Below are 26137 nucleotides of genomic sequence, written 5' to 3' on the forward strand. Positions count from 1 at the left end.
TGCACTGATCCACCTATCAGTTCACTCCCTACCTGGAGGGTACAATCCACCCTTTTCAACCAGAGAACCATGGCCTCATATTTGCTGATTCTCATCCCAACCACAAACCATCCCAGTGCACGCTGGAGGTCGCAGCCTGACAATGCCATCAGGACAACATCATCCGCAAATAGCAGAGATGCAACCCTGAGGCCCCCAAACTGGACACTCTCGGCTGCACCTTGAAATCCTGTCCATGAATATCACAAACAGGACAGCCTTGGAGGGGTCCAACACCCACTGGGAACAAACTTGACTTACTGCCAATAATGTGGATATAGCTCTTTGACTGGTTGTACAGGGACCAGATGCACACATTAACTGCTCCGGTACCCCATACTCACCCCCCCCCCACACACCCACCCACAACACACAGCAAGGGACGCAGTCATAAACCTTCTCCAAGTCCACAAAACATGTGTAGACTGGATAAGCAAACTACCCCGCCCCCCTCTAGGATCCTTGCCAGTGTAAAGAACGATCCACCGTTCCACGAACATGACAGAATCTGCATTGATCCTCCTCTACCTGAGGTTTGATAATTGGTAGGATTCTTCTTTTCAGCACCCTGGCATTGGCTTTCCCAGGTAGTCTGAAAAGTGTGATTCATCTATAATTGGAACACACCCTCCAGTCACCCTTTTTAAAAAATGGGAACCACCACACCCATTTGCCAAACCCCAGGCACTGTCCACAACTTCCACGCAATGCTGAAAAAGCGTGTCAGCCATGACAGCCCTACAACATCAAGGGCCTTTAGCATCTCTGGTCGAAACTTATCCACTCCTTGCGCCTTGTCACTTCAGAACATTTTGACTACCTCAGTGACTTAAGCCAGAGAAATGGGCCAAGACACCCCAGAGTCATCCGTCCCTGCCTCCACAACAGACAACAGGTCAGTCTGGTTCAGAAGATCCTCAAAGTTCTCCTTCAACCACCAGACTATATCGCCAGGTGAGGTTAGCAATTCTCCAACCCAACTAACAACAGCCTGGACAATGCAGTTCCTCCCCTGCCTTAGCCATCTGACAGTTTGCCAGAACATATTTGAGACCGAATAAAAGTCCTTCTCCATGACCTCCCCAAACTTCCGCAACTACCAAAGCCTCAGTCCACCTGGCCTGCCGGTACCAATCAGCTGAATCAGGAGTCCCATTGGCTAACCAGTCGCAAAAGGCTTCCTCCTTCAGCCTTATGGATTCCTTTACCGCTGATGTCCACCAATGGGTTCTTAGGTTGCTGCCATGAACCTTCAAGCCACATCTCCAACCAGCCACTTCTGAAATGGTAGCCTTAAACAGTGCCCATTCGGACTCCATATCACCCCCCATTTAGCCATATAAATGATGCGATACAAGGAGCTTATAAACAGTTGTGAAACACTTTATGATTCCTTTTAATTCATACAAGCGCTTTCATGCTGTTGTGAGTGAAAAGGTAGATATGACGTCATGGTGTTTCTACTTAAAAAAAAAAAAAAAACTGTTAGAAATGCTTTGACAGATTATACATAAATCCAATACTTTATTAATTTTTGACTTTAATATTTTCATTTTAGAGCTGATGGAAGTGAAAGAGGAAAGTCAAGAACTGAATGAATTGGAGGAGAAACATCAGTATCAGAAACCTGACGATTTCTTAATCTGTGAAGAATCGTTTAGTGGCTCAAATAAATTCTCACATAAAAGAACTCAAAGAACAAAAAACACAAATTCTTTCACCTGCCATCAGTGTGGAAAGAGTTTCGCTCACAAAGGAGGCCTTAATGTCCACATAAGAACTCATACTGGAGAAAAGCCATTCACATGCTTTCAGTGTGGAAAGAGTTTCACACACAAAACAAGTCTTCATGATCATATGAGGATTCACACTGGAGAGACACCATACATATGCCTTCAGTGTGGAAAGAGTTTCTCACTAAAGGGAAGCCTTAATATCCACATAAGAACACATACTGGAGAGAAGCCTTTTCCATGCCTTCAGTGTGGAAGGAGTTTCTCACACAAAAATGCCCTTAAGGATCACATGAGAATTCACACTAGAGAGAGGCCTTTCACATGCCCCCAGTGTGGAAAGAGTTTCAAACATAAAAGAAGCCTTAAAACTCACATAAGAATTCACACCGGTGAGAAGCCTTTCACATGCCTTCAGTGTGGAACGAGTTTCACATACACAAATGCTCTTAAGGATCACATGAGAATTCACACTAGAGAGAGGCCTTTCACATGCCCTCAGTGTGTAAAGAGTTTCAAACATGAAAGAAGCCTTAAAACTCACATAAGAATCCACACTGATGAAAAGTATTTCACATGTCTTCAGTGTGGAAAGAGTTTCATACATAAAAAAAGTCTTATAATTCACATAAGAATTCACACCGGAGAGAAGCCTTTCACATGTCTTCAGTGTGCGAAGAGTTTCACAAATAAAACAACCCTGAAAGCCCATATGAAATGCCATTCAAGAGAGAAATTACATCAATGTCCCACTGGAGAAAGGCCATTTAACTGTGATCATTGTGGTAAAAAATGTGTCTGTTCTTCAGACTTAAAAAGACATTTAAAATGTCATGGTAATGAGAAGCCTTACACGTGTTCTCATTGTGAAAGGAGTTTTTCAGAGCTAGCCAATTTAAAACAACACCAGTTAATACATACCGGTGTGAAAGCTCATGTGTGCTCAGAGTGTGGTAAAGCCTTTGTCCGAATTAGCACCTTGAAACAGCACCAAAGAGTTCATACAGGAGAAAAACCTTACAAGTGTTCACACTGTGAAAAGAGTTTTTCTTATCCAAGACTCCTGATAACACATGAGAAAGTGCATACTGGAGAGAAGACATATGACTGCACTCAATGTGGGAGGATTTTCAGCTCATCAAGTACTCTACAGAGACATTTAAAGAAGAATTGCCCAAAGTTGTCACTGTGAGCAAACTTTATCTTGAGGATCTTGGAAGAAAGTTTATTTTGTCAGAGACATAATGATGAGATGAGTCATTCCTATACATAGGAATTGGGAAAAACTGACACACTAACTATGATGACTTGTAGGACTGGAATTTAGTTAAAAGCCAATCATCTTTTTGATAGAAACAGTGCATGTCTGTTTAGAACTTCTGTTGTCAGAAGTTTAATTAGAGCTTTTTAGCGTTGTTTGACCACATCCTTCTGATAGAGTGAGGCAATTCTCCAAATTGCGAGCACAGCTACACATTAGTACATCACAAGGAGAAGCGACTGCGTAGCCACATGGAGTTGCACTCTTGAGATGACCCAGTACTGGGGAGGCCTCATGTGAAAACCCAGCGGAATGACAGCTGCCTTCAACGTGGCTCAATAGGAATCACTATACAACATTGAGGTGATGATTCCAAATGCTCTCCATAATTTTGACTGATAAAAGAAACGAGAGCAAAATTTAAACCTAGTGCATACTTTTTCATTTTAACCAGCTATGTGGCTTCTCTCTCTCTCTCTCGCTTTTTCTCCCGCGCATGATAGTAAGGTGCAAAAAACCTATAAGAACAATAAGAAGACTCAAAATATCGGCACACCAGTTCTCCCGACTATTATACTTGAATTTAATATAAGCATAAGCACAATATTTCTAGTAGAATTCTCAGTTATTTTAGTGGCATACATGTATTATCTGAGATTCAGGTGAGCGTGCCTCTCATTTGTGTCACTGCATGTTGATATCAGACACACTGATGTAGTTCCGTCAAGTTCATGTGCATGTATAGCAGGGTATGTAATTCAAATTGTTGCCCAATGAGTTGAGTGCAATTTTAACCGCCACTTTGATTTTTGTCACACACACACACAAACTTGTATTTATCATTTTGGGGACTCTCTATAGACTTCTATGCATTTTATGGATTTTATACAGAACTAATGATAATTTCTATACCCTACCCCTAAACCTAACCCTCACAGAAACCTTTTTACATTTAAAAAAAAAACATAGTTTAGTATGTTTAATAAGCCATTTCCCTTGTAGGACCACTGACTGGGCCCCACAAGGTAGTATAAGCATGTACACACACACACAGCAAAATCCCCAGTGTTAAATTGACACTCCTTGGTGTCTCCATGATTAAAAACTAACACTGAACAGTGTTGAATCTACTCTGTGTTGTTTTGAGTGTTGAATTGCCCCAAAGGGATGATAAAAATACACTATGTAACTTTTGGCGCTCTAGCGGTTAAAAAATAAAACCGCATGCGTCTTGCGGAAGGACATTATTTTGCCAAATAAAATAACGAAAGAAAGGAATAGACGGATATCTGAAAACATGTCATCTGAGCAGGTAAGTGCCACATCTTATGCTGTTGTTTTGACTTATTGGAAACATTTGTTTTGAAATCAAAAGTTAGGCAACGTTCGTTAACATTAGACACAATGATTGCTAGTCTGATAAGGTCAAACGTTGTAAAGTTTTTATAACTGCAGTATATTCTGGTCAAATAGACCACAGTAGTAACTAATTTATAGATTGTCATAGTAACCAACCAGTGGTCAACATAATTTCAAGACTCACATGTCCTTGGCAAATCTAGGACTACAGGATTTATTTATATAAATTATTGCAGTTATAAAGAAAAATACACACGTGTGCAAACAAGTGAAAAGTACTGCACTGATTACAGTATAATTATTGTATTTCACTACAAACACATACACAGACGTGCGTGTGTCTCTGATTACACAACTATAAATAAGCCATATCAATAACATATCTTACCTGTTGAGTAAGACAAAAGCAATCTCTGGGTTGCTTTTAAATCCTTTCAGATCTCGGAGTTGTCGTCACCTCTGAAAAGCCAAGCCGGTGTTGATTCAGGTTTTATTACGGACTCTGTCTTCACTTCTTGCTTGTAGACTCTGTTCGGGGTTTCTTTGCTTTCACAACTGGTGATTCCCCAGAGGTTTGCCGATTTGAATGATCCATGGTCAAGTTTTCTCGTTCGTTGTGACAACAAATTTTCAGCTTTCGATACTCCCACAGCTGGATCTTATTTTCTCTGTGTATGGATATGACGTCAACATGCATGGGTGGGCGAATGGCGTATGTATGCAATTTTACGTAGTGTAGTTTTAAATAAAGTATGTTCACACTCTGAGTGATGATTGATCATAAGTGATGACACCTGCGGTTAACAAACCCTGTGTACCAAATTTATTTCTAATAGAGATTTCTCTCTATTTAGTGTTGCTAATGTCACTTTATTTCGTTTATGGTGATCAGTGTTCACTTTGTTAGACACTTGAACTTTATTGCATTATTCAACAAATTCTTTCCAGCAAGTGCAATATTGTTAAAGAGAACAACAATAATGCATCGTGATGGAGAAAATAATATTTAGTTGAGCTAAATTATTCAAATGAAGGCTCAAGAATAGACCGGCAAAGAAGAGAAACATTTTGTTCAAGAACCATTTCTGAGGTGGTCAGAATTATGACGCATATGACAATCGACCTGTAGTCCCAATATCGTTGCATCATGAGATGATGATCATATGCAGCATTCTCATAGATGAAACTATTCTTGTAAATTGTTATTAAATGACTGATAAGAAAAAAGTGATAACTCGTCATGCCAAAGCGCAAATACAACCTCTAAACACACGACGAATCAAACACATGCATCGATGGCTTTTCTTTTGTCCGTTTTTCACAATATAATCAATTGTGCTTTTTCAAACACACGTCTTTGCGTCTAACGGCATTTCTTTTTATAGGTTTTGTTTTTATAGGTTGTCCGACACAGTGGTGGGTAGATGAGCAAATGTAGGCGCCACTACTCATGAAATCCCCACATTTGGTGGGTGGCGGCTCCTAATTTCATACCCTGATGTGTATATATGTGCATGTATTCATATTTTCAGATCAGAAAGGTTAATTCCTTTTAAAAGCACCACATAAGTTTCAAACTTACCTGTTCCACCCCAAAACTCCTTAGTTTCACTAGATTCATGCTTGGGGGAGTCAAAGAATCTGTATCTACTGACATGCAAATGCTGTATTACTGAGTCCAAATTATAGTTTGTAATTTACTGTTATGGCTGTTGTAGTCTGTCATGCAGATATAGATCAGCTTGTCATATGTCTGCTATATCTGTTAAATATTGCACTGCAGTTTCCTGAGGGAACTTGCTCTGTAGCGTGTATGAACAAAAGTAAACCTGACTTCACCCAGTGCTTGATGAGAAACCGTATGCACTGTCTATGGTAGATCACTGTGTAAGGAGAGTACAAAGATATCTGGATTCAGAGGGTACAACTCACTGGGGATGCAAAGAGCCTTTGTGAGAAAAGCCACAAGTACTCAATCACACAATTCAAATGTCCACCTGAGATAACACCCCACAAACGGTCACGAAACACTTGAGAACCAATTAGCATGTGTAACGGGTTGTATATGGGTTCTTTTAAATTGCTGCATAAATGGGGACAGCGCGCTCTGCTGGCGTCATTTTCACATTGCACTGTGGCGCTAAAAATAACGATTTCTGGGTAATCCACAGCAGAACTTCTGATAACTGCTGTGGTAAGTCGCATGTTAAACACTGCAGAGACAATATTAGCCAAAATGCTCTAAAGCCCTTCACACAATATTTTATTTGACTGTATTTTTGTTGTGATGTAAATTAGAGATGAATGCCGTTTGTTTGGCGTCGAGTGAGTCATTAGTTTTATGGCTTTTAATGCTATTCCTCCATCTGACTTAATGTGCGTTGTGTAGGGCTGTTTATGTCTCTGTCCGTGATGTCGACATGCCTATCCTGATTCAGCTTGGTTTCCCCATGTGCAGGTAACTGATAATTGAATTTGATGTTGACTTTTGTTATATGACAAATGTATAAATGTTACTATAGCAGCTATATTCCAATGTCTTCAACACTGTACTGTTTCATATAGCTTCTGTTTTCTACAGCAGAAATGCCTTAGAAGCTGAGGATTTAATTTATTTTATTTTACATTTTACTGTGAAGTAGACAAAGTATTGTAAAACATATATTACTGTACTTTTGTTAAAAATAACCATTCCACTATACGATCACAGTTGAACAAGTTTAATAAACAGAGCAGAACTTCTGATAACTGCTGTGGGCTGTTTATGTCTCTGTCCGTGATGTCGACATGCCTATCCTGATTCAGCTTGGTTTCCCCATGTGCAGATGCTGCTCCACATACACAATATAGTGAGACTGATCCAAAGAGGACCGTTACACATGCGACACCCCTGCCGTAAAACCGCTGGTCGTAATGCTTCTTGGGGTGGCAATTTTGACATTTTGAAAACAAACCCAAACAACACTGGTTGACTGCTACAGCAGCGCGATGGCACTACGGCGGATGGAGACCGAGATTGCTGAATAAAAAGCTTGAATTTGGGCCTGTCCTTCACTGAAAGCAATCTGAAGATTTGGATTATATCTAACAACTTTATGGATTCATTTTATTGTTGTTTTATGGTGCTTATTATGGATTTTTTTTTGGCATATTCTGAAAACTAATTTTGTGTCATGGCAAATAAAATGAAATGCTTTTTTATTCATTGAGTTCATTGAGTTTTTATTCATTTTAACATTTGTGTTTTAATAAAGTGTGGTCTTGGTTAAAGTGATATAATCCTGTAAACTGCAAAAATCACAGAACTGAATGAAACCATTAAAATATTATAATGTCAACTGTGATAAATGTGATGGGCTTGAACTAATCTCATTGATTATAAACTAAATGTAAGTGACTGATTAATTCTATTAATTCAGTATTAATCAGTACAAACAGTACATGTAAACATTTGTTTCTATAGCCGTTAAAACTTAGAATTCATTTAGTTGTTGTCAATATTGTACATTTCTGTGTCTATGTAATGTATGTTTTAGCACTACCTCCATACTCTTTGCTATTTCCATGGACTGGGTGGAAAACCAGGATCAACACTCACGCCATAGTGTGTCCAAAATAGGAAAGTAGAGCTGTTGGTATTTGTTTGGTATTCTCTTTGTCCAAGGGACCTTGTGACAACAGGAATCCAATGCAGCTGTGTGTGTGTGTGTGTGTGTGTGTGTGTGTGTGTGTGTGTGTGTGTGTGTGTGTGTGTGTGTGTGTGTTCACGTTCCTCTTCATTGACTGGAATGTCAAGTGAATGGCTGAATGCCTCAAACTGTCCATAATTCCTCCCACTTTTCATTGGTCCTCATACACGCAAGGCCATTCACTGTACACTCTATGACACTTGAGGCCTTGGAGATTAAAAAATTAAGTTAAATAATGTTAACAGTAGGGCTGTCAATCGATTAACATTTTTAATCGATTTAATTACATGGTGTCTCGATTAATTAATCGCATATACAAATATTTGCAGAGAAAGCCCCTCATATAACAATAATTCAATATATAATGATGAAATAATTCTACATTGTTATCTTTAAATATTAAAAATTATATATATATATATATATATATATATATATATATATATATATATATATAAATAACAAATATTCAGATAATTAAAATGCATTACATTCTTGTGGCAGAAGAGTTCATCATTGATAAGACAATACAAAAAGCAGCTTTAGAATACAATGTATTGTTTACTACTATATTATTGATCATAAGTCAATCATTGTCACATCAAACCATTTCACAAGTGAATTTGTCAATCAGTTCTAGAGTTATTATGAGGGCTTGTTTAAGGACCCGTCAATTTACACTGGAGTCAGACGTCTCGGGTGTGTTGCCTCATAAACATAAAAAGTTTAGGTCACTGTGTCAAGTTAAATATAGTTTAATACTTAGAACACATCTTGAGATTTCTTAGTTCGAATTTGCACTCCATCAAGTGTTTTGAACGCAAGAAATTAACGCATGTTTGTGTTGTTGCTGCTGAAGGTTGTTTTCTTCACTATATAAACTGCACATTACCACACAGCTGAAGTTTCACTTACTGCCCTCTGGAGTAAACAGGTGGTACTACAAGCTTGCATTTCTCAGGAATCTTCCTTATTACGGTCCGGGGGCATGTGATTAACTGCGTACGTTTTTTTAACACATTATTTTTAATAACATTAATCACACTGAATTAAAGCGTTAAATCGACAGCCCTAATTAAGAGATAGTAAAAACCTTTAAAGAAATATGCTAATATATGTTAGAACATCAACCAAGATTATCAAGTGCTATAAGTGTTGTTCATTGTTAGTTTAACTAACACAACTTTAGTGTACATTGTTACCGGTCATATTTTGTGGTGCTATAACAGATAAATAAAGTTAATGAAAACGAAGAATATCCATTTTCAAAAATACGAACGAAATACTACGTTTATTCATTGAAAATAATTATATATTCATCTGTGGTGGAATAAGCTTCCAATCTCCACACAATCTGCTGAAACCGTCTCAACATTCAAGTGCGATGCGATACTGCAGATATTGTTGACTTTTCAATGACAAAATGTTCGCTATATTCTTCATTTGTAAGTCGCTTTGGATAAAAGCCTCTGCTAAATGACAATGTAAGTGAAAACATTGAAGCAATGTTCACTTAATTGAGAAACACTCTAAGGAAACATGCTATTGTTTTAATATATTACTTGCATTGAAATGAATCATTTTAATAGGCTGTTCATGTAATGATGAGTCATTGGAGGTCAGATCCATGTGCAGCTTTTAATAACAATAAATGTAGTTAGACAGACAGACAGACAGAGGCAGATCACCAGCAGTAATAATATCAAATGCTGTCCAGAGGGCTATTCAATAAACAGGCAAGAGTTCGGGGCAGGCGGCAGACAATCACAGATAATATCGATGTAAACAAGGCCGTAATAGTAGGCAGGCAACAACGGATCAAAAACAAGGTAAACAGTCCAGGATAATACACAGAAAACGTGCAGAAATGTCAGCTTGGGCAAAACAAGACAATGGGAGAGATTGGGTGTGAGTCTAAATAGCTGAGTAGATTGGAAACAGGTGAACAGTTAATCAGTGACAGGTACGGGGATTATGGGAAATGGAGTCCAGAGATTAAAGTCAATCTCCAGGTGATGGAGCCCTCTGGTGGTGAGCGGGAGGAACAACAAAGGGAGGATTCATGACAGTTCAATAGCGTAGTACATATTTTTTCAGTGGTATTGAGAATTGTGCAATTTTGCTGGTATCGGTACCGACTACTGAAATGTGTGTATCGTGACAACACTAACCTTTGAGTGTAAAAAGTTCACCAACAAATAAATGATTGATCTATGTTGCTTTCTTTTGAGTAGTTTCACTTTTATCTCCTTTCTTTACACATTTATGCTACTTGTATTGATTTTTGACTCTTGATTGATTTTCATTTTAGAGCTGATGGAAGTGAAAGAGGAAAGTCAAGAATTGAATGAAGAGGAGAAACATCAGGATCAGGAACCTGATCATTTCTTTAATGGTGAAGAATCTTTTAGCTGTTCACAAACTGAAAATAAATTTGCTCAAAAAAGAACTCGAAGAACAAAAACAGAAAATTCTTTCACCTGCCATCAGTGTGGAAAGAGTTTCAAACATAAAGGAAACCTTGACAGCCACATAAGAACTCATACTGGAGAGAAGCCTTTTCCATGCCATCAGTGTGGAAAGAGTTTTACACAAAACTCAAGTCTTAAGGAGCACATGAAAATTCACACTGGAGAGACCCCACACGCATGCCTTCAGTGTGGAAAAAGTTTCAAAAATAAAGGAAGCCTTAAAATCCACACAAGAACTCATACTGGAGAAAAGCCTTTCACATGCCTTCAGTGTGGAAAGAGTTTCAGACATAAAGGAAACCTTAATTTTCACATAAAAATTCACTCTGGAGAGAAGCCTTTTACATGCCTCCAATGTGGCAAGAGTTTCAAACACAATAGAAATCTTAAGAAGCACATCAGAATTCACACTGGAGAGACCCCATACATATGCTTTCAGTGTGGACGGAGTTTCATAGATAAAAGTGTCCTTAAGGGTCACATGAGAACTCACACTGGAGAGAGGCCTTTTCCATGCCGTCAATGTGGAAAGAGTTTCAAACAGAAAACAAGCCTCAAAAATCACATAAGAATTCACACCGGAGAAAAGCTTTTCACATGCCCACAGTGTGGGAAGACTTTTGCTCATAAAACAAGCCTTAGAGCCCATTTGAGATCTCATTCAGAAGATAAATTACACCACTGTTCTCAGTGTGGCAAGAGCTTTGTTTGGTCAAGATATCTCATAATTCATCAGCGCTATCACTCTGGAGAAAGACCATTTAACTGTGATCAGTGTGGTCAGAAATTTGTCTGTTCTTCACACTTAAAAACACACTTGAAAATTCATTCAAATGAGAAGCCTTACATGTGCCCTCAGTGTGGCAAGAGCTTTTCAATGCTGGCCAATTTAAAAAAACACCAGTTAATACATACTGGTGTGAAAGCTCATGTGTGCTCCGAGTGCGGAAAAGCCTTTGCTCAAACCTGCACCTTGAAACGTCACCAAAGAATTCATACAGGAGAAAAACCTTACAAGTGTTCACATTGTGAAAATAGTTTTGCTCATCCAAGACTCCTGATAACACATGAGAAAGTGCATACTGGAGAGAAGACATATGACTGCACTCAATGTGAGAAGAGTTTCAGCACATCGAGAACTCTACAGAGACATTTAAAGAAGAATTGCCCAAAGTTGTCTAAGTGAGCAAACTTTAGCTTGAGAATCTTTATCATGTGAAGTTTCTCAAACTTCAGATGTTAGTATTATGGTGTAGGAAGCCAACAACTCTTATAAGATGGATGAAATAAGTATAAAATATTAATTTGGTCTTACAACTATGCCTATATTGTCAGAGATATTATACGAATGACATGTGTCATGTCTATACATAGAATTGGAGATACTATAAAGCTAAATATGGCAACTGATAGAAATGGAATACAGTTAAAGCCAATAACCTTTCTGACATGGCATTGTGTATATTTACTTGATAATGTGCATTAGCTGGAAAAGTGTTTATTAGCAAGATTTGAGCTAAAGAAGCACAATGAAGAATACCATTGTTGCCAGATTTCTGGTTTGAAATATGATATAATCATAATCTTGACCTACAGTTTCAGATTTTAATCTTTCCCCAATCAAGCTGATTGGGGCTGTATTTGCATGCATAGAAATTATAGCTGTTTGGATGCTTTACCAGCGTGGACTGAGTGATCTTAGTTGAATTAAGATGGCATCACACAAGCCAATTTGTTTCCTCTTGCATTTGTAAGATTAATTTACAGAGTCGCTAACCAGTAGAAGTGAGACGGAGCTCACATTAGCGTCAGGCAATGGGATTTTGTTAATCCTTTAATTGATAGGACTCACTGCTGAGTTTATAGCTTCATGAACTGGGAAAGCACATCAAACTTGTTAGAAAAAATCTTTCAGTCGCTTGGCCAGGCTCTTGTGGTCTCGTCAAGTTACCAATGAGCTTCTTCATTTTACTGAAGAACGGACGTCATGCTAGTCTGAACATTGTTATCAGTTATCACACTCACAGCCCAATATAATAACAAATGCCAATTGTAATCCATAGTGATTCTTTTTTTTTTTGACGTTCTCTCTGCGTATGGATTTGAGATGTGCACGGATAGTCATTATTCAGTTATTCTACACATGCAAAAAGGACTTCAACCCAACTGGACCTGACAAAATGTTGGGTTTCAGTTTGGGTTAGGGTCAGTTTTTCAAATATAGGGCAAGTTATGAATATTATGATACAGGCAGTGACAGTTTATTATTTTTGTTTAATGTGATTGATTTTATTATATGAAGATCTGTGTATTGTGGTATTTAAGCCCCTTCTCACTGGATTTTATGCCCTGCTATTTTGAGTATTGTTTGATGTATATCCATTGCATTAAATGTCTTTTTATTCCCAACTCCCTACAATTAACATGATAACCATCCGTGAACCCTTGCAGTTACATGAATATAACAACGGTTAAAGTGCACATCCCTAGTATGGCATAGCCTATGCTTTTTACTGTAAGTCCTGTGGGGATAAATACACAATCACACACATTCATAAGGTTAAGTTATTCCATGAATCACATCCTAAATCACTCTTTTACAATTATTTATGTTCAAAAGTTACTCCTGTTTTTTTTTTTTCGGTTAGCTCCACGTGGCAGGGAATCAGAGAGTCTGTGTCCATCACCTCTCCACCATTTTGAATCAGCAAAGTGTGTCTTACCTCTGACTAAAGAGAACGAGATCTCCGCAAAACAGTCAGTAAGTGTGACAACCTAGGCCAAAATCGAGTTGTATGTAGTCGGCTTGTGTGATGCCATCTTAAAAGCACTTTGTTTTTTTGTCATTTGTTTGCAAAAGTCACTCAGGACTGATCATGTAGTAGTTTATGCTTGAATAGGAAACATACATTTATTTTCTTATAAGGTTTAGTTCACATTTGTGTTGATTTGTATATTTTGCTGATTGTACTTTATGAAATTACCAGAAATAAAAAGGATATAAATCTTGTTAGGGAGAGTAGGATAATGTGTGTCATGTCATTATTTATGAAACGGCATATTGAGAGCATGGCTTTAGAAAGGGCCCATCACGGGCCTGGGTAGTTCAGCAAGTAAAGACGCTGACTACCACCCATGGAGTCGCGAGTTCGAATTCAGGGCGTACTGAGTGACTCCAGCCAGGTCTCCTAAGCAACCAAATTATCCTGGTTGCTAGGGAGGGTAGAGTCACGTGAGGTAACCTCCTCGTGGTCGCTATAACGTGGTTCTTGCTCTTGGTGGGGCACATGGTGAGTTGTGCGTGGATGCCATGGAGAATAGCGTGAAGCCTCCACACGTGCTAGGTATCCATGGTAAAGCACTCAACAAGCCACGTGATAAAATGCACGGATCGATGGTCTCAGGCACAGAGGCAACTGAGATTTGTCCTCCGTCACCCGGATTGAGACAAGTCACTCCACCACGAAGACTTGGAATGCATTGGGAATTGGGCATTCCAAACTGGGGAGAAAAAAAATCAAAGGGCCCATCATATAGAGTTGCCTGTTATTAAGAGACACTCATGAGAAAAGCAACTTGCCAAAAAGTTGAAAGTGAACTTTATGCATGGCAGGTAAAATTAATTCTATATCAAAGAAATTTAAAGCAAAACTTTATCCAGGCCTAAATATATACAGTTTATCATGCATGTCAATGAATTGACAAATCTGAATAGTTAAATTAAGCATTTTCCCCAAAATAGAATCTGTGGGGTAGATGCATTGGGGAAAGCTATGCCAGTGGCTCAAATAATCTGGTGTTTGGCATCCAATTGTGGGAAAGATATGGACTAAAGTCTTTGAAGCATAAAAGCATGTTGAATTGCTCTAATCAAAAAAATAAATGCATTGTATTATCAGGGCTTGCATTTACAGTACTTGCATTTTTGGAGGCTGAAATTTAACATGAATGTAATTTCATTTGTAAATATTTCACAACTAATTTCATTATTAAAAATTAAACAATAAATATTCACCTTCCAAAGTTAATTTCCAAAATATTGAGTTCATTTGAAAATACCATCTAGAATTTTTGACAGGTCAAATTCAGCCCATTCTATTTCGCTTACAATTCGGTTCCTCAAATTCAGTGGTTCAAATTCCATTAGAAATTCAAACTTCCACATCCAGGAACTGCAGGAAAAGCAACAGAGTACCGATGCACAATCTCAACCTGGTGCAGTGGCTCAGTGGTTGAGGCTCAGGGTTACTGACCAGAAGGTCGGGGGTTCAAGCCCCAGCAGCACCAAGATGCCACTGTTGGGCCCTTGAGCAAGGCCCTTAACTCCAGTTTGCTCCAGGGGGATTGTCCCTGTAATAAGTGCACTGTAAGTCGCTTTGGATAAAAGCGTCTGCCAAATGCATAAATGTAAATGTATTCGTTCTCACCAGTAGGTGGTGCAATGCGATCAGGTGTTGACTAAAGACCGAAACATACTTCACTCAAGTACGCAAATGCAGACGTGAGCGCTTGGCGAATACGTGGTCTCATTGTACATACATTACGTGCACTCTCGCTTTGCTCTGGAGGTTGCAAACGTCAGACCACAAGAGGGCAATATATTTTTTAGGCGTGACCATGAAACAGGTATTTAATAGATTCACCAGGAAAAAACAGGAAAATGCTGCCATTGGAGGCAGGATGAAAATAAGGTGCTCTTCAAACTGTTCAGAGACCAGTTGCTTAAGAGTTCCATTCATTCAAAACAGCTGTCAGTTAAGCCATTAAATTATTAGGCAGCAAGTGAGCTGCCTATGTTTTTGAATGCAGCCTGGATGTGGTAGATGAGTCAATCGTTGAGTGGGGAGAGACATGAAGCAAAAACAAGAACATTTGAATGGACTGGACACAAAAAGTCGTATATATTTTTAGAAAAGATTTAACTCAAATTGCTGCCCGAGTCTGCTATGACAGTTGTCGATTAAAAGAAGAAAATCCGCTCTAGCACCCATCAAATCGTTGCTGATATACATAAATGAATATGGAAAAAAACGTAAGCACTAACAATTAGCTATATTTAGAAAAACTAACAAGATCTGTCATTTACTACAGAGAATGTACTCTCCTCTGCAGCTGGGACACTCTGACCTTTGTATCTAGCTAACGGTGAAGCCGAGTTTCCACTCGGGTGGCTGAATGTCTCAGTTAACATCCATGACAAATTGTTCACCATACCAGCTGCAGTTCTAGCATCCAAAGCTTTGGCATATGCAGCAGTCCTGGGCCTGGATTTTATCTTCTTTAGTGGCTTGCAGATAAATGTAATTGACAAAAAGTATACCTTCAAGTCGGACCCTGATGTGGATTACCCATTCCAGCCAGGCAGTGCAAGTGTACCAGAGAACAGACCCCACTTAGGAAAAGTAAAACGCAAAGAGAATGCAAGCCAAAGTCTCTCACTCTTGAGTTCAATTCCTCCCCCTCAACCCAACTTTACATCTAGCTCAGATGATATGGACATTCAAAACCTCATTGACAGTGCTGTGAATGAAGACCATTTAACTGCTAATGGAAAACACTAGCTATGTCAGCTTTTGGAGGGTCGCACTGATGTTCTTCAACATTTATACCACCCAGCAAGTACCATTAAAACAGTGACCCTATCCCATGTCCCCTGCAAAACAAGATGTGATAAAAAAAGTATAGAAAAGATGCTCAGTACGGGCATTGTGACACCTTCCCATTCAGGGTGGGCCTCACCTGTTGTCCTTGTTCCAAAGAAAAATGGGAGCCTCCGGTTTTGTGTAGATTACCACAAGGTCAATGCTATTACAGAGAGTGATGCTTACCCACTGCCAAACATCGCAGAAATCTTGGAATCTCTCTCTAGAGCAGCTATCTTTTCCACCATCGACCTGAATAGTGGATACTGGCAGGTGACCATGAAAGTACAGCAAAGATGGTATTTATTACACCATATGGATTATTGCAGTTCAATGTCATGCCATTGGGTTTAAAAAAAATGCCCCAGCTACCTTCCAAAAGTTAATGGAAACAGTTTTGGGTGAACTACATTTGTTCCAAATTTCTCGCTGATTGCTGAATCCCTTAATGTCTTGCAAAAAGGGCAGAGTTTTCCAGTGGACCCCTCAATGTCAGCAGGGTTTTGAACAGCTGAAAGTAAGCTTGATGTCACCTCCCATTTTGGGGCATCCCGATTTACAACACCCCTTCATTCTCTACACAGATTCTAGTGAGACCGGTCTAGGCGCTGTGTTGACACAGAGGGACCATGGGAAAGAGGAAGTCATAGCTTATGCTAGCCGAACATTGAACAAAGCTGAAATGAATTACTCTGCAACTGAAAAAGAATGCTTGGCAGTGGTTTGGTCTGATCAGATGGGCCTTGCGACTGCAAAATTTGGATTTTATTGTCAAATATCGAAAAGGACAACTAAATGTGGCACCAGATGCCCTCTCACGAATCCCCATCAGTGATGGTTGCAATTTGTATACCAGCCAAAATGAGCAAGAAGGTTTCCCAATCACTCTGGACAAGATCTGGGAGGAACAGCATAAAGATTAATTAATCATAAAAATATTACAAACCCTGGTAGAAGGAGATGTTTATCTGAAAGAAAAATATGAGGTACTGGAAGACAAGCTTTACCGTAAAACTTACCAGGCTGACAATGAGCAGTTCTAACGTGTTTGTGTTTCTAGCAGCCTCATCCCACACATTTCTCAGCATTAACATGCCAGCCCAATAAGTGGACATGGAGGAATCTATAAAAATAATAAAAAATAATTCAAGAAGTGGCTTTCTGGCCAGGAATGTGGACTGATGTCAAGCAGTGAGTAAAGAGATGTGTAAAATGTCAAAAACTTAAAAAGGATAACAGAAAACCGGCTGGAAAAATGCAACACGCTACCGTTACGCACCCCAATGTAATGCTGGGTGTGGACGTAATGGGTACCTTACCACGTAGCTCCAATCGAAATGAGTATCTCTTAGTGTTCATTGATTACTTTACGCTCTGAGTCGAGATGTTCCCCATGCATAATGCCACTGCCCAAACCATTGCTACCATCTTTCAGAAGGAGATTCTGACAAGATGGGGTGTGCCTGATTTCCTGCTGTCTGATTTGTGTCATTGTTCACAATTTAAACTTCAGTCCAAAGCTGAGGAAAACAGTAAAAAAGCTCTTATAAGACAATTAAGAAACTATAACAAACACAGACACGAACTCTCATTTAACGAAAAAGACAGTGTGTGGATTAGGAACTTCCCCCAATCTAGTGCAAAAACTGCATTTACTGCTAAATTGACAGAAAAATTGAGAGGTACTTACCGTGTGATAAAACAGTTGGGTCCCCTTAATTATCATGTGGCACTGGACACTACAGGAGAAGATGTCTGCACGATCCATGTGTGCAACATGAAACCATGCTACCCAACAGCGGAAGAATTGGAATCACAAGGGAGGAAAAAACTCCTAAAAATATTCCAGGACACCTCTGATGAAGAAGAGGACTTTCATGGATTTTAATCCTTTGAAAATTTCAACCAAGGGTTGTTTTTCCAGGGGAGGGGGAAGTATGTGACGATACTAAAATATTACCATTCTGTACCTTTAAAATTAATATCGTACCATCCCTTTTAATAGTGCCATCGTATTCTTTTAAAAACAGAAATGAAGCGGCATATCCGGGAGGTAATTGGAAGAGGAAGTGTATAAAAAATCACAGAGTGTTAGAGGAAATGTAAGAGTAATTGCGGAAATATGAGAAACCAGGAAGTCTAAACGTGGCTTCCCATGGACTGCTGTCTGGCTGCTGGAGGTTTGGCAAAACTTTTGCACCTCACAGTCACTCCTGGCAGAGCGTTTTCTGTGCATACGGTGGTGGGAATTAATACTTTCAAGTTCCATTCATTGCCTTGTCTTGACTGGATTACTAAGCGCACTGCTCACCTCTCAATTCGACACCTTGAAGCTCGCTTCTGGTCACCTGCACGCCCCCAAGCCATGCACACAAATTACACGATAACGCACACCCATCTACACTGACATTACAGACACGCTTTCAATATAGTGCAAGGGTGAATTACATGTTTCAGTGTTGTAACAAATTTTTCTTTATTTTTTATCTCTCCTCTCTGTTGTTTTGAATCTGCTGAGTAATGCTACTGCTGATGACTCCAAGAGCAGACTGACTTATGAACTGATTATTTGTATTGAGCTTTGCTTATGAGGACTAATTTCATTTTGTTCAATACAACACAATTTAAACTGCAACCCTGATGGTGAGCAACAGTATACCTTTTATTAGAAAATAATTTTACTAAGTGAAAATAGGTAATTTAAAGTGTGTTTTGATTAATAATATATGACAAAACCAATATATGATAGTAGCAGTATTTAGTATCTTCTTTTTTTTTTCTTTTTTTTGTAACTGGAGGCATGTTTTTCATTTCAGAGTTATCTGGGTTAAAACTGTTTATTATATTGGCAGACCTAACCTGAGTTTTCATTCTGAATCGCACTCTGGGAGTCGGCCAATGTTACAATATATATACATATATATACATATATATATATATATATATATATATACATATCAAATAAAAAATAATCTGATAATTAAAATGCATTACATTCTTGTGGCAGAAGAGTTAATCATTGATAAGACAATACAAAAAGCGGCTTTAGAATACAATGTATTGTTTACTAATATATTATTGATCATAAGCCAATCATTGGCACACAGTTCACAGCAATCCATTTCACAAGTGAATTTGTCCATTTTTAGATTTATTATGAGGACTTCTTTAAGGACCCGTCAATGTACACCTGCATCAGACATGCTTGTGTCGCGTCTTGGGTGCGTCTTTAAACACATCTTGAGATCCCTTAGTTCGCATTTGTGCTCCTTCAAGTGTTTTGAATGCAAGAACGTAATGCATGTTTGTGTTGTTCTGTCTACTGATCTCTGGAGTAAACAGGTGGTACAACAAGCTTGCATTTCTCAGAAATCTTACTTATTATGGTCCGGGGGCATTGGGTTTAACTGCGTTAATGTTTTTAGCGCGTAATTTAATGTCAAATTAATTGCACTGAATTAACGCGTTAAATCAACAGCCTAGTTATAATATACATTTTACATTATCTGTCAACAACTAATATGAGTAGTCTATTAGAGGAACACATGGCATGGTGTTTCTACAAGAAACACGTTGAATTCAATGTTACTCTGTCAAAGTTCAACATCTTTAAGCTTGTTCTCTTTGAGTCACGCATCTAGATAAAGGACTCACATGCATAACTTGTTGGGCAAACAGAATAATATTTTGCATTTTATTTGATCACCTCTCAATTTCTCCTGCTCTTGTTTTTGTGTACAGTTCATTAAATGATGGATTGCGTCTTGAGCGCAGGTGTGTGATACAGCGCAGAGAGAACATTACCTGCACCCAGAAGACGTGTCCGAGATTTTTGCGATATCAAAGTAGATATCAGATGCATTTTACAAGTTTTTTTGTTGCAATGCTGTAAATATGCTACATTTGAGGATTTTCCAAGATAGACACAAAGCTTATCGCTTACATGTAAATGGGTTCAAATTTCTAATCGTACATTTTTTTTATTGCAGATGCACTTAGCAGCTCTGGGCATCGTTTCATAAAAGCGTCATAGAATACATCTTGCGATTCATCTTATTTGTGCCTCCTGTTTCCCAAAGCCTTCATAACTTAAGGAGTACTGAAAATGCTCGTAGATTTACGAGTGCTCTGGAATAATCCTACAGAGCTAAGAGCATCTTAATAGACAAGGGCTGGGTTTCCTGATAACTTTGCCACTTAAATGAATAGTTCACCCAAAAATGAAAATTTGCTGATGATTTACTTACCAAGAAAGGTTTCTTTCTTCATCAAATCAGAATTTAAGACTTTCAGGATTTCATTTTTCAGGCCTCTCCTCTAAACAATGTAAGTGAATGTACTACATTTTTTGACAGTCCAAAATGCATATTTAGGGTGCATCAAAATAATCCACATGACTCCAGCTGACAAATAAAGTTATTTTCAATGCAAACAATTGATTATTTTGAGAAACAAAACAAAACAATACTTTATATTATACTTTTTAACTAGAAATGTTCGCTTCCTTACATCTGTGTAACTCGCTCATTAGACAGTTGACGTAAGTTTGTTTGCAAGGTCACACGTCACGTGGAGCAGGAGTCAGGAAGCACATCATTACAGGAGGTCTTATTAGTCGCACAAATCGGACAAACGGCAATGAACTGGCAAACATTCCTCGTAAGCGATGACCACCAAAAATGCTGTTTAATGAGCGTTTGAGGAAAAGCAGCCCCTGGGTGGCAGGTGACATTGGACAAGTGACCCCACTGAAGGATGTGCGTTCGACCTGATTATGGAACAAACAGCTTACCCACCGGGCATGTGGCGGGCGATGCGTTGTTACGTAGCATAGTGCAGACTTTAGCCTCCACCTCCCAGAATACCATGCCCACCACTCGAGGAGCGGGAGGATGGTATCCGCTGGGATGGCGAAGGGTAACGGTTCTTAACCATGATGTCATTCAGCCCCCGATAATCTATGCAAGATCTAAGCATGCCGTCCTTCTCCACAAAGAAAAACCCTGCCCCTGGGGGCAAAGAGGAAGGGTGGATGAGACCGGCTGCTAAAGAAACATTTATATACCTATTCATGGCCTTCCTCTCGGGGCTGAGAGTGAAAACAACTGTTCTCAAGGCAGAGAGGTGACAGGAAGCAATTCAATAGCACAGTCGTAAAGGGCAATGAGGAGGGAGGGTCCAGGCACAGGATTGGCTGAACTCCGCCCTCGAGTCATGACACTCCAGCAGTTTACCCTAAACATCTGCCGTCTCATCCTGCAATGAAACACAAGACTGGACAGGGGAGACGGCAGAGTTAAGACACTAGGCAATCAGCTCTTTCTGTTTTTCACAATCTATGTGAAGGTTGTTTGTTACCAACCAATGGTGTCTAAGCACAACTGGGGTAGCTGGAAATCGTATGAGGAAGAATGACATCTATTCAGAGTGATTCCCGGTATCCATAGTAATAGGCTTAGTAGAGTTGGTGATGACCGACGGGCATTCCACTAAGCATGTTTGCAGAGATAGGTTCGTCCAGTTGGAATCTGGGAAGCCAGCATTTAAAGGCTAAGTCTGTGTTGATAAATCTTCCCTCAGGACCGGAATTCCATAGAGCCAAGATAGCTTGACAGCTCATACCACTCTGCAAGCGAACCAGAAGAAGTGTGCGAAGTCTGTGTGTTTTGTCTAGGGGTGTTGCACTCTCCAGTAACCACCTTACTATCGACGAGAGTGAAGCACAACCACATGAGAAGCTGCTGCTGCTCCTCCTTATGGGACACTGGGAGTCTTCCCATCTGCATCGGTTCAGGATTAGGACGAGGATCAGGAAAGGTGAGAGAATGAGTGGACAGAGGGTGAGCCACAGCGGTCCAGGCAGAGGAGTAGCAGTGTCTGCGATGTTCTTGATGTTGAGCCAGGTGCTGATCGACTCGAATGTCCAAACCCACCAAGTCAATCAGCCAAGTCGATTAGCCCAGCAAGTCATCAAACCGGTTTGGTCCAGAGAATACATTTCATCCTGGATAGAGTCGGATGATCCCCACAATAAGATGTCCCACATAGTGTGGTCATTACATTCAGTGGAGGTAGCCAGAGTGCGAAACTCAATAGCAAATCCACTACTGACCGGCTCCCCTGGGAAAGTTTGGATAAAACTCTCCCTTCCTCCTGGCCTTGAGCTGTGTGGTTGAAAAACCGGCAGAGCTCTGCAGAAAAGGCCTCATAGGATGAGCAGCATGCATGACCGTTGTCCCACATCGCTGTTCTCCATTCTCCAGCCTTTCTGGAAAGGAGAGTAATTACACATGCAATCTTCATGGTGTTGGATGTAAAACTAGAGGGCTGCATGTAGAAGAAGAGTAAAAATCGAGAGAGAAAAGCCCTTACAGATCCCCCACCTGCTGCCTGATAAGCCTTCCCTACAAGCATGGAGGTGGTCCTGCACGGCTTTTGGGGGAGAGTGGGTCTTTTTAACGATGATGTTTAGGCAGGTTAGAGATAACCCGCAAGTGTCTCAACCGTCAGCATCACCAAATAGTCAAGTCAAGTCAAGGCAATTCTATTTGTATAGTGCCTTTCACAACACACATCGTTTCAAAGCAGCTTTACAGAAGATCAGCATTAACAGACGATAAAACTGTAATGTCTATAAAGTCAATGAATCATCATTGTGCAATTTAGATAAAATACAATTCTTAATCGTGTTTAAAAATAATTCAATAATAATTGTATTAATAACCCCAGTGAGCAAGCTGTAGGCGACTAAGCATGTTTGCAATACCCCCGTGCCTCAGCACCCACAGTAGTCGAATATGTCAACGTCGAGGGCACGAAGATACGGGAAGTATAAAGGTCATCAAAGAAAGGAAGGGACTGATGAGGCATTCCCTTCCCTTGGCCACCAGACAGAAATCTGTCCTCCAACTTTGAGCGTTTGGTGGTCTCTTGTTCCAGTCTAATTGAAGCCTGGCCACCGCACAAGTAATCACCTTGCGTAATTCCTCAGATGATTTATTATCATGCTTGGAGGTGGGTAACTCTAAGTCCGCAGACTCAAGAGATTCACGGTCTCCCTCATGAACCGAAGAGGCGCTGGAGCGTGCTTCAGGATCACGGGAAGGACCAGCTGGATCTGGGGAGAGAGAGAGCGAGCGATAGGGACGGACCCATCTCTCGCAACTCAGCCAGATCCATACGAGAGCACCACGATGGAAGTCTCGGAAGTAAGCAAGATAAGTGCGAAGCATTTTGACTGAGAACATGCACCTGATATCCATTCTCATGGAGAGTTTGATCTTGTTCAGAGAGAATAACAGAGTTCATCTCAAAGAGGAGGATATGACTACTGACAAGATTGCCATGATCTTCGGGGTACTATAGTTTAATGCAATACTTTCGATTATTAAAAACATTCCCATATTATGGGACATAGTAAGATGAAACACTCTTAGCCCACTATAAGCGTTTTTGGCTGCTTTGTGAATATATGCACTAAAACAATGAACAGAGAGAACAATTTTTATACCACTTGTCCTTTTCTTTACAGTGTTTTTTGTGGTGGAAAACACTTAAAAGTCAAATATTGTCTTTCCCTATGAATTGCGTTGTCATTGTCTTGAAATATGGTTCTCAATCATCTTTGTTTTAGGATAGTTTAAGAGTAATGTTCTTTGTAAAGCTTTAAATCATATCTGTCAATGGTGCATGACCCACTGTCTATATTACAGATGACTGCAATGTAGCCATATTCCCTGCGTCTGATGGCCACCTCAGCTCTTGTGACCTCACAATAAGGGGACATGACAAGGTGCACAGAGTGAATCAATGTGGAAAACTCATCTAGTGCACCTGTAGATCACAACCCTACACTCTTTAACTTCCATCACGAACCCAGTGCAGCTGCAGGTCCTGTAACAGCTGTTTCTGCAGTTTCAAGAGCAGCTATTGCAAAAGCATTCCAAAAGTGACCAAACAAATCTCTTCCTCCTTGTCAAATGATGTGTCGGTATGCAAAAGATGTGACAATTAAACATTACATTTCTGAGTCATAAAAAAAGAAATTCCACATGCTCATATTATAATTTTATTGGTGTTTGTTGTACAAGTTGAGATAAAAGTTTGCTTTTACATTTTGAATGTATCAGTTGATGAGAAGATGCTGGCCTCCAAGATGTCTTGGACAGAATTTAAGAGGTCGTCCTGGCAGCACAGGAATTACAAGGAGCGTCCACCACACTGAAGGAACTGACAGAATTTGCAAATTCCAACCGCAGAACCACGATGTCCCTGACAGAAGTCCAAGTAGCATCAGTTACAGATGCATTAGTCTGTGTTGTCTACAGAGGCCTGTATGTTAGATTTCAATCTTTAAAAACATTTTTTTTAAACTTGTCATTGTACTCATTTTCAAGCAGTGGTTTGTTTTTTGTTTGTTTGTTTTTTAAGTACATTTCCTTATGGTAAATCAAGTGATTTTGTCTCTCTACTGTGGATTTCAATACAACTTTACTCTTTTCCACAAAGCAAATAGTGCTTCACATGATAGTGGCATTATAACAGAAAATTCTCAATATATATCTAATTTGATCACTTTTCAAACATATCTTTGGGTAACATTTCTAAGGTATAACAATGCATCTCTGAAAAGAGTGTATTCATTGTTCACAGCATGATTAAAAAGAAGAGACATGTCTGGGTCGTTTTCTGCATGGCATCTGTCCTCCTCTGATGAAAAGGGGTCCATGCCAAAGTTTGAACTCCAATCCCAACTCTTGCTCGTACATGCTTGCCACAACAGGGGCGTTGGATGGCAGCTCTTCAGACATTTTTGTTGGACATCCACTTCCTGCAAGTTCATTATCCCACGTTTAAAGGCAGAAATATGAAGCTTATAATTCTATAAAAGCACTTACATGAATTACTCTGTTTAAACTTGAGTGATATTTAAGTCAGAGTTTTTCACCTCCAGTCCCAGAAAAATATTCATAATAGAAATGTGTGTGCCCTCCGTCAGGAATATCTGGGATCCAATGTGCATTCCATGACTAATTTTATTGTATTTCTTTATTTCTCCATGACTAATAGCCTTCTATTTTTGACCTATAACTGAATGTCAAATAGAGCTTTCCACTGAACATACTCACCTATAAACTTACAAGGTTGTTTTTCACTGGCATGGTGGATTTAGCAACAGTTTTTTCTGCTGTAGCCATAAACTGTTAAAACGTGCGTCACTCAGAACAAGCTTTTCATTTTGATCAAAATGCAGTTTATGACCCCGATATTCAGCATGATAAGGCACTGGGTTTAAATTAAATGCACCCTAAATAAATGCAAAACATGATTAATGCAGACTTCCATATTGGGCACCTTACAGGATGTTTTGATTCAAGGGAATATTTATATGTGGGTTATTCCAGTTTTAGACTAATATTTCTGAAGATGATTGCATTAACAATTAGTTATTAATAATGAATCACACATCACTTGTGGTATGGCTGATGAATTTCTCTGAGTATTCCCACTGAAGACAGATATCCAGACATAAGACGGGCCCGTCTATTAACACACAAATATAGAAATATAGGAAATTATTTCTCCAGTGGTCTGTGACAGATTTCTTTTCAACACTGCAATAGGCAGTTCAATCTGGCAGAATGATTGACAGGTGAGTAGGGGCTTCATTATGGTTGTTAGTGAAGCACCAGTACACATCACAAAGGCACTGGGTTTAAATTAGTTTTAGACTAATGGCTGTAATGGGAGCAATATATGCATTGAGCTTTCATTTAAAGCTCTTCTTTTCTGTTTCTCTTTTTTTAAAGCTCTTTCTTTTTTTTTTTTTTACATTTGACTTTATACCTATTACGCCGTCTGCTCGCCGTGGACGTCCCCCTGCGAAGAAACCACCGGCAGCTCCGCCTCAACCTGGGACCAGCTCTCAGCCCCAGCATCGAGT

At 39.5% G+C, this 26137-nt stretch overlaps 1 protein-coding gene across 4 annotated transcripts in view; it reads left to right on the forward strand.

Moving 5' to 3' along the window:
• The window catches only part of LOC127649494 (gastrula zinc finger protein XlCGF8.2DB-like), a 163622-nt gene that overhangs the window by 38993 nt on the left and 98492 nt on the right, over positions 1-26137 (forward strand). For 2 of the 4 annotated variants that reach the window (XM_052134609.1, XM_052134610.1), the window contains one exon: positions 10393-13566. The exons of the other annotated variants lie outside the window; for them this stretch is intronic. In XM_052134609.1, the coding sequence (XP_051990569.1) occupies positions 10393-11738 (1346 nt within the window). In that variant the 3' untranslated portion in view covers positions 11739-13566. Of the gene's footprint in view, positions 1-10392; positions 13567-26137 lie in introns of those variants that run through there. 4 annotated transcript variants of the gene reach the window in all.

Source organism: Xyrauchen texanus, chromosome 9 (assembly GCF_025860055.1).
Source record: "Xyrauchen texanus isolate HMW12.3.18 chromosome 9, RBS_HiC_50CHRs, whole genome shotgun sequence".
Lineage (NCBI taxonomy): Eukaryota > Metazoa > Chordata > Actinopteri > Cypriniformes > Catostomidae > Xyrauchen > Xyrauchen texanus.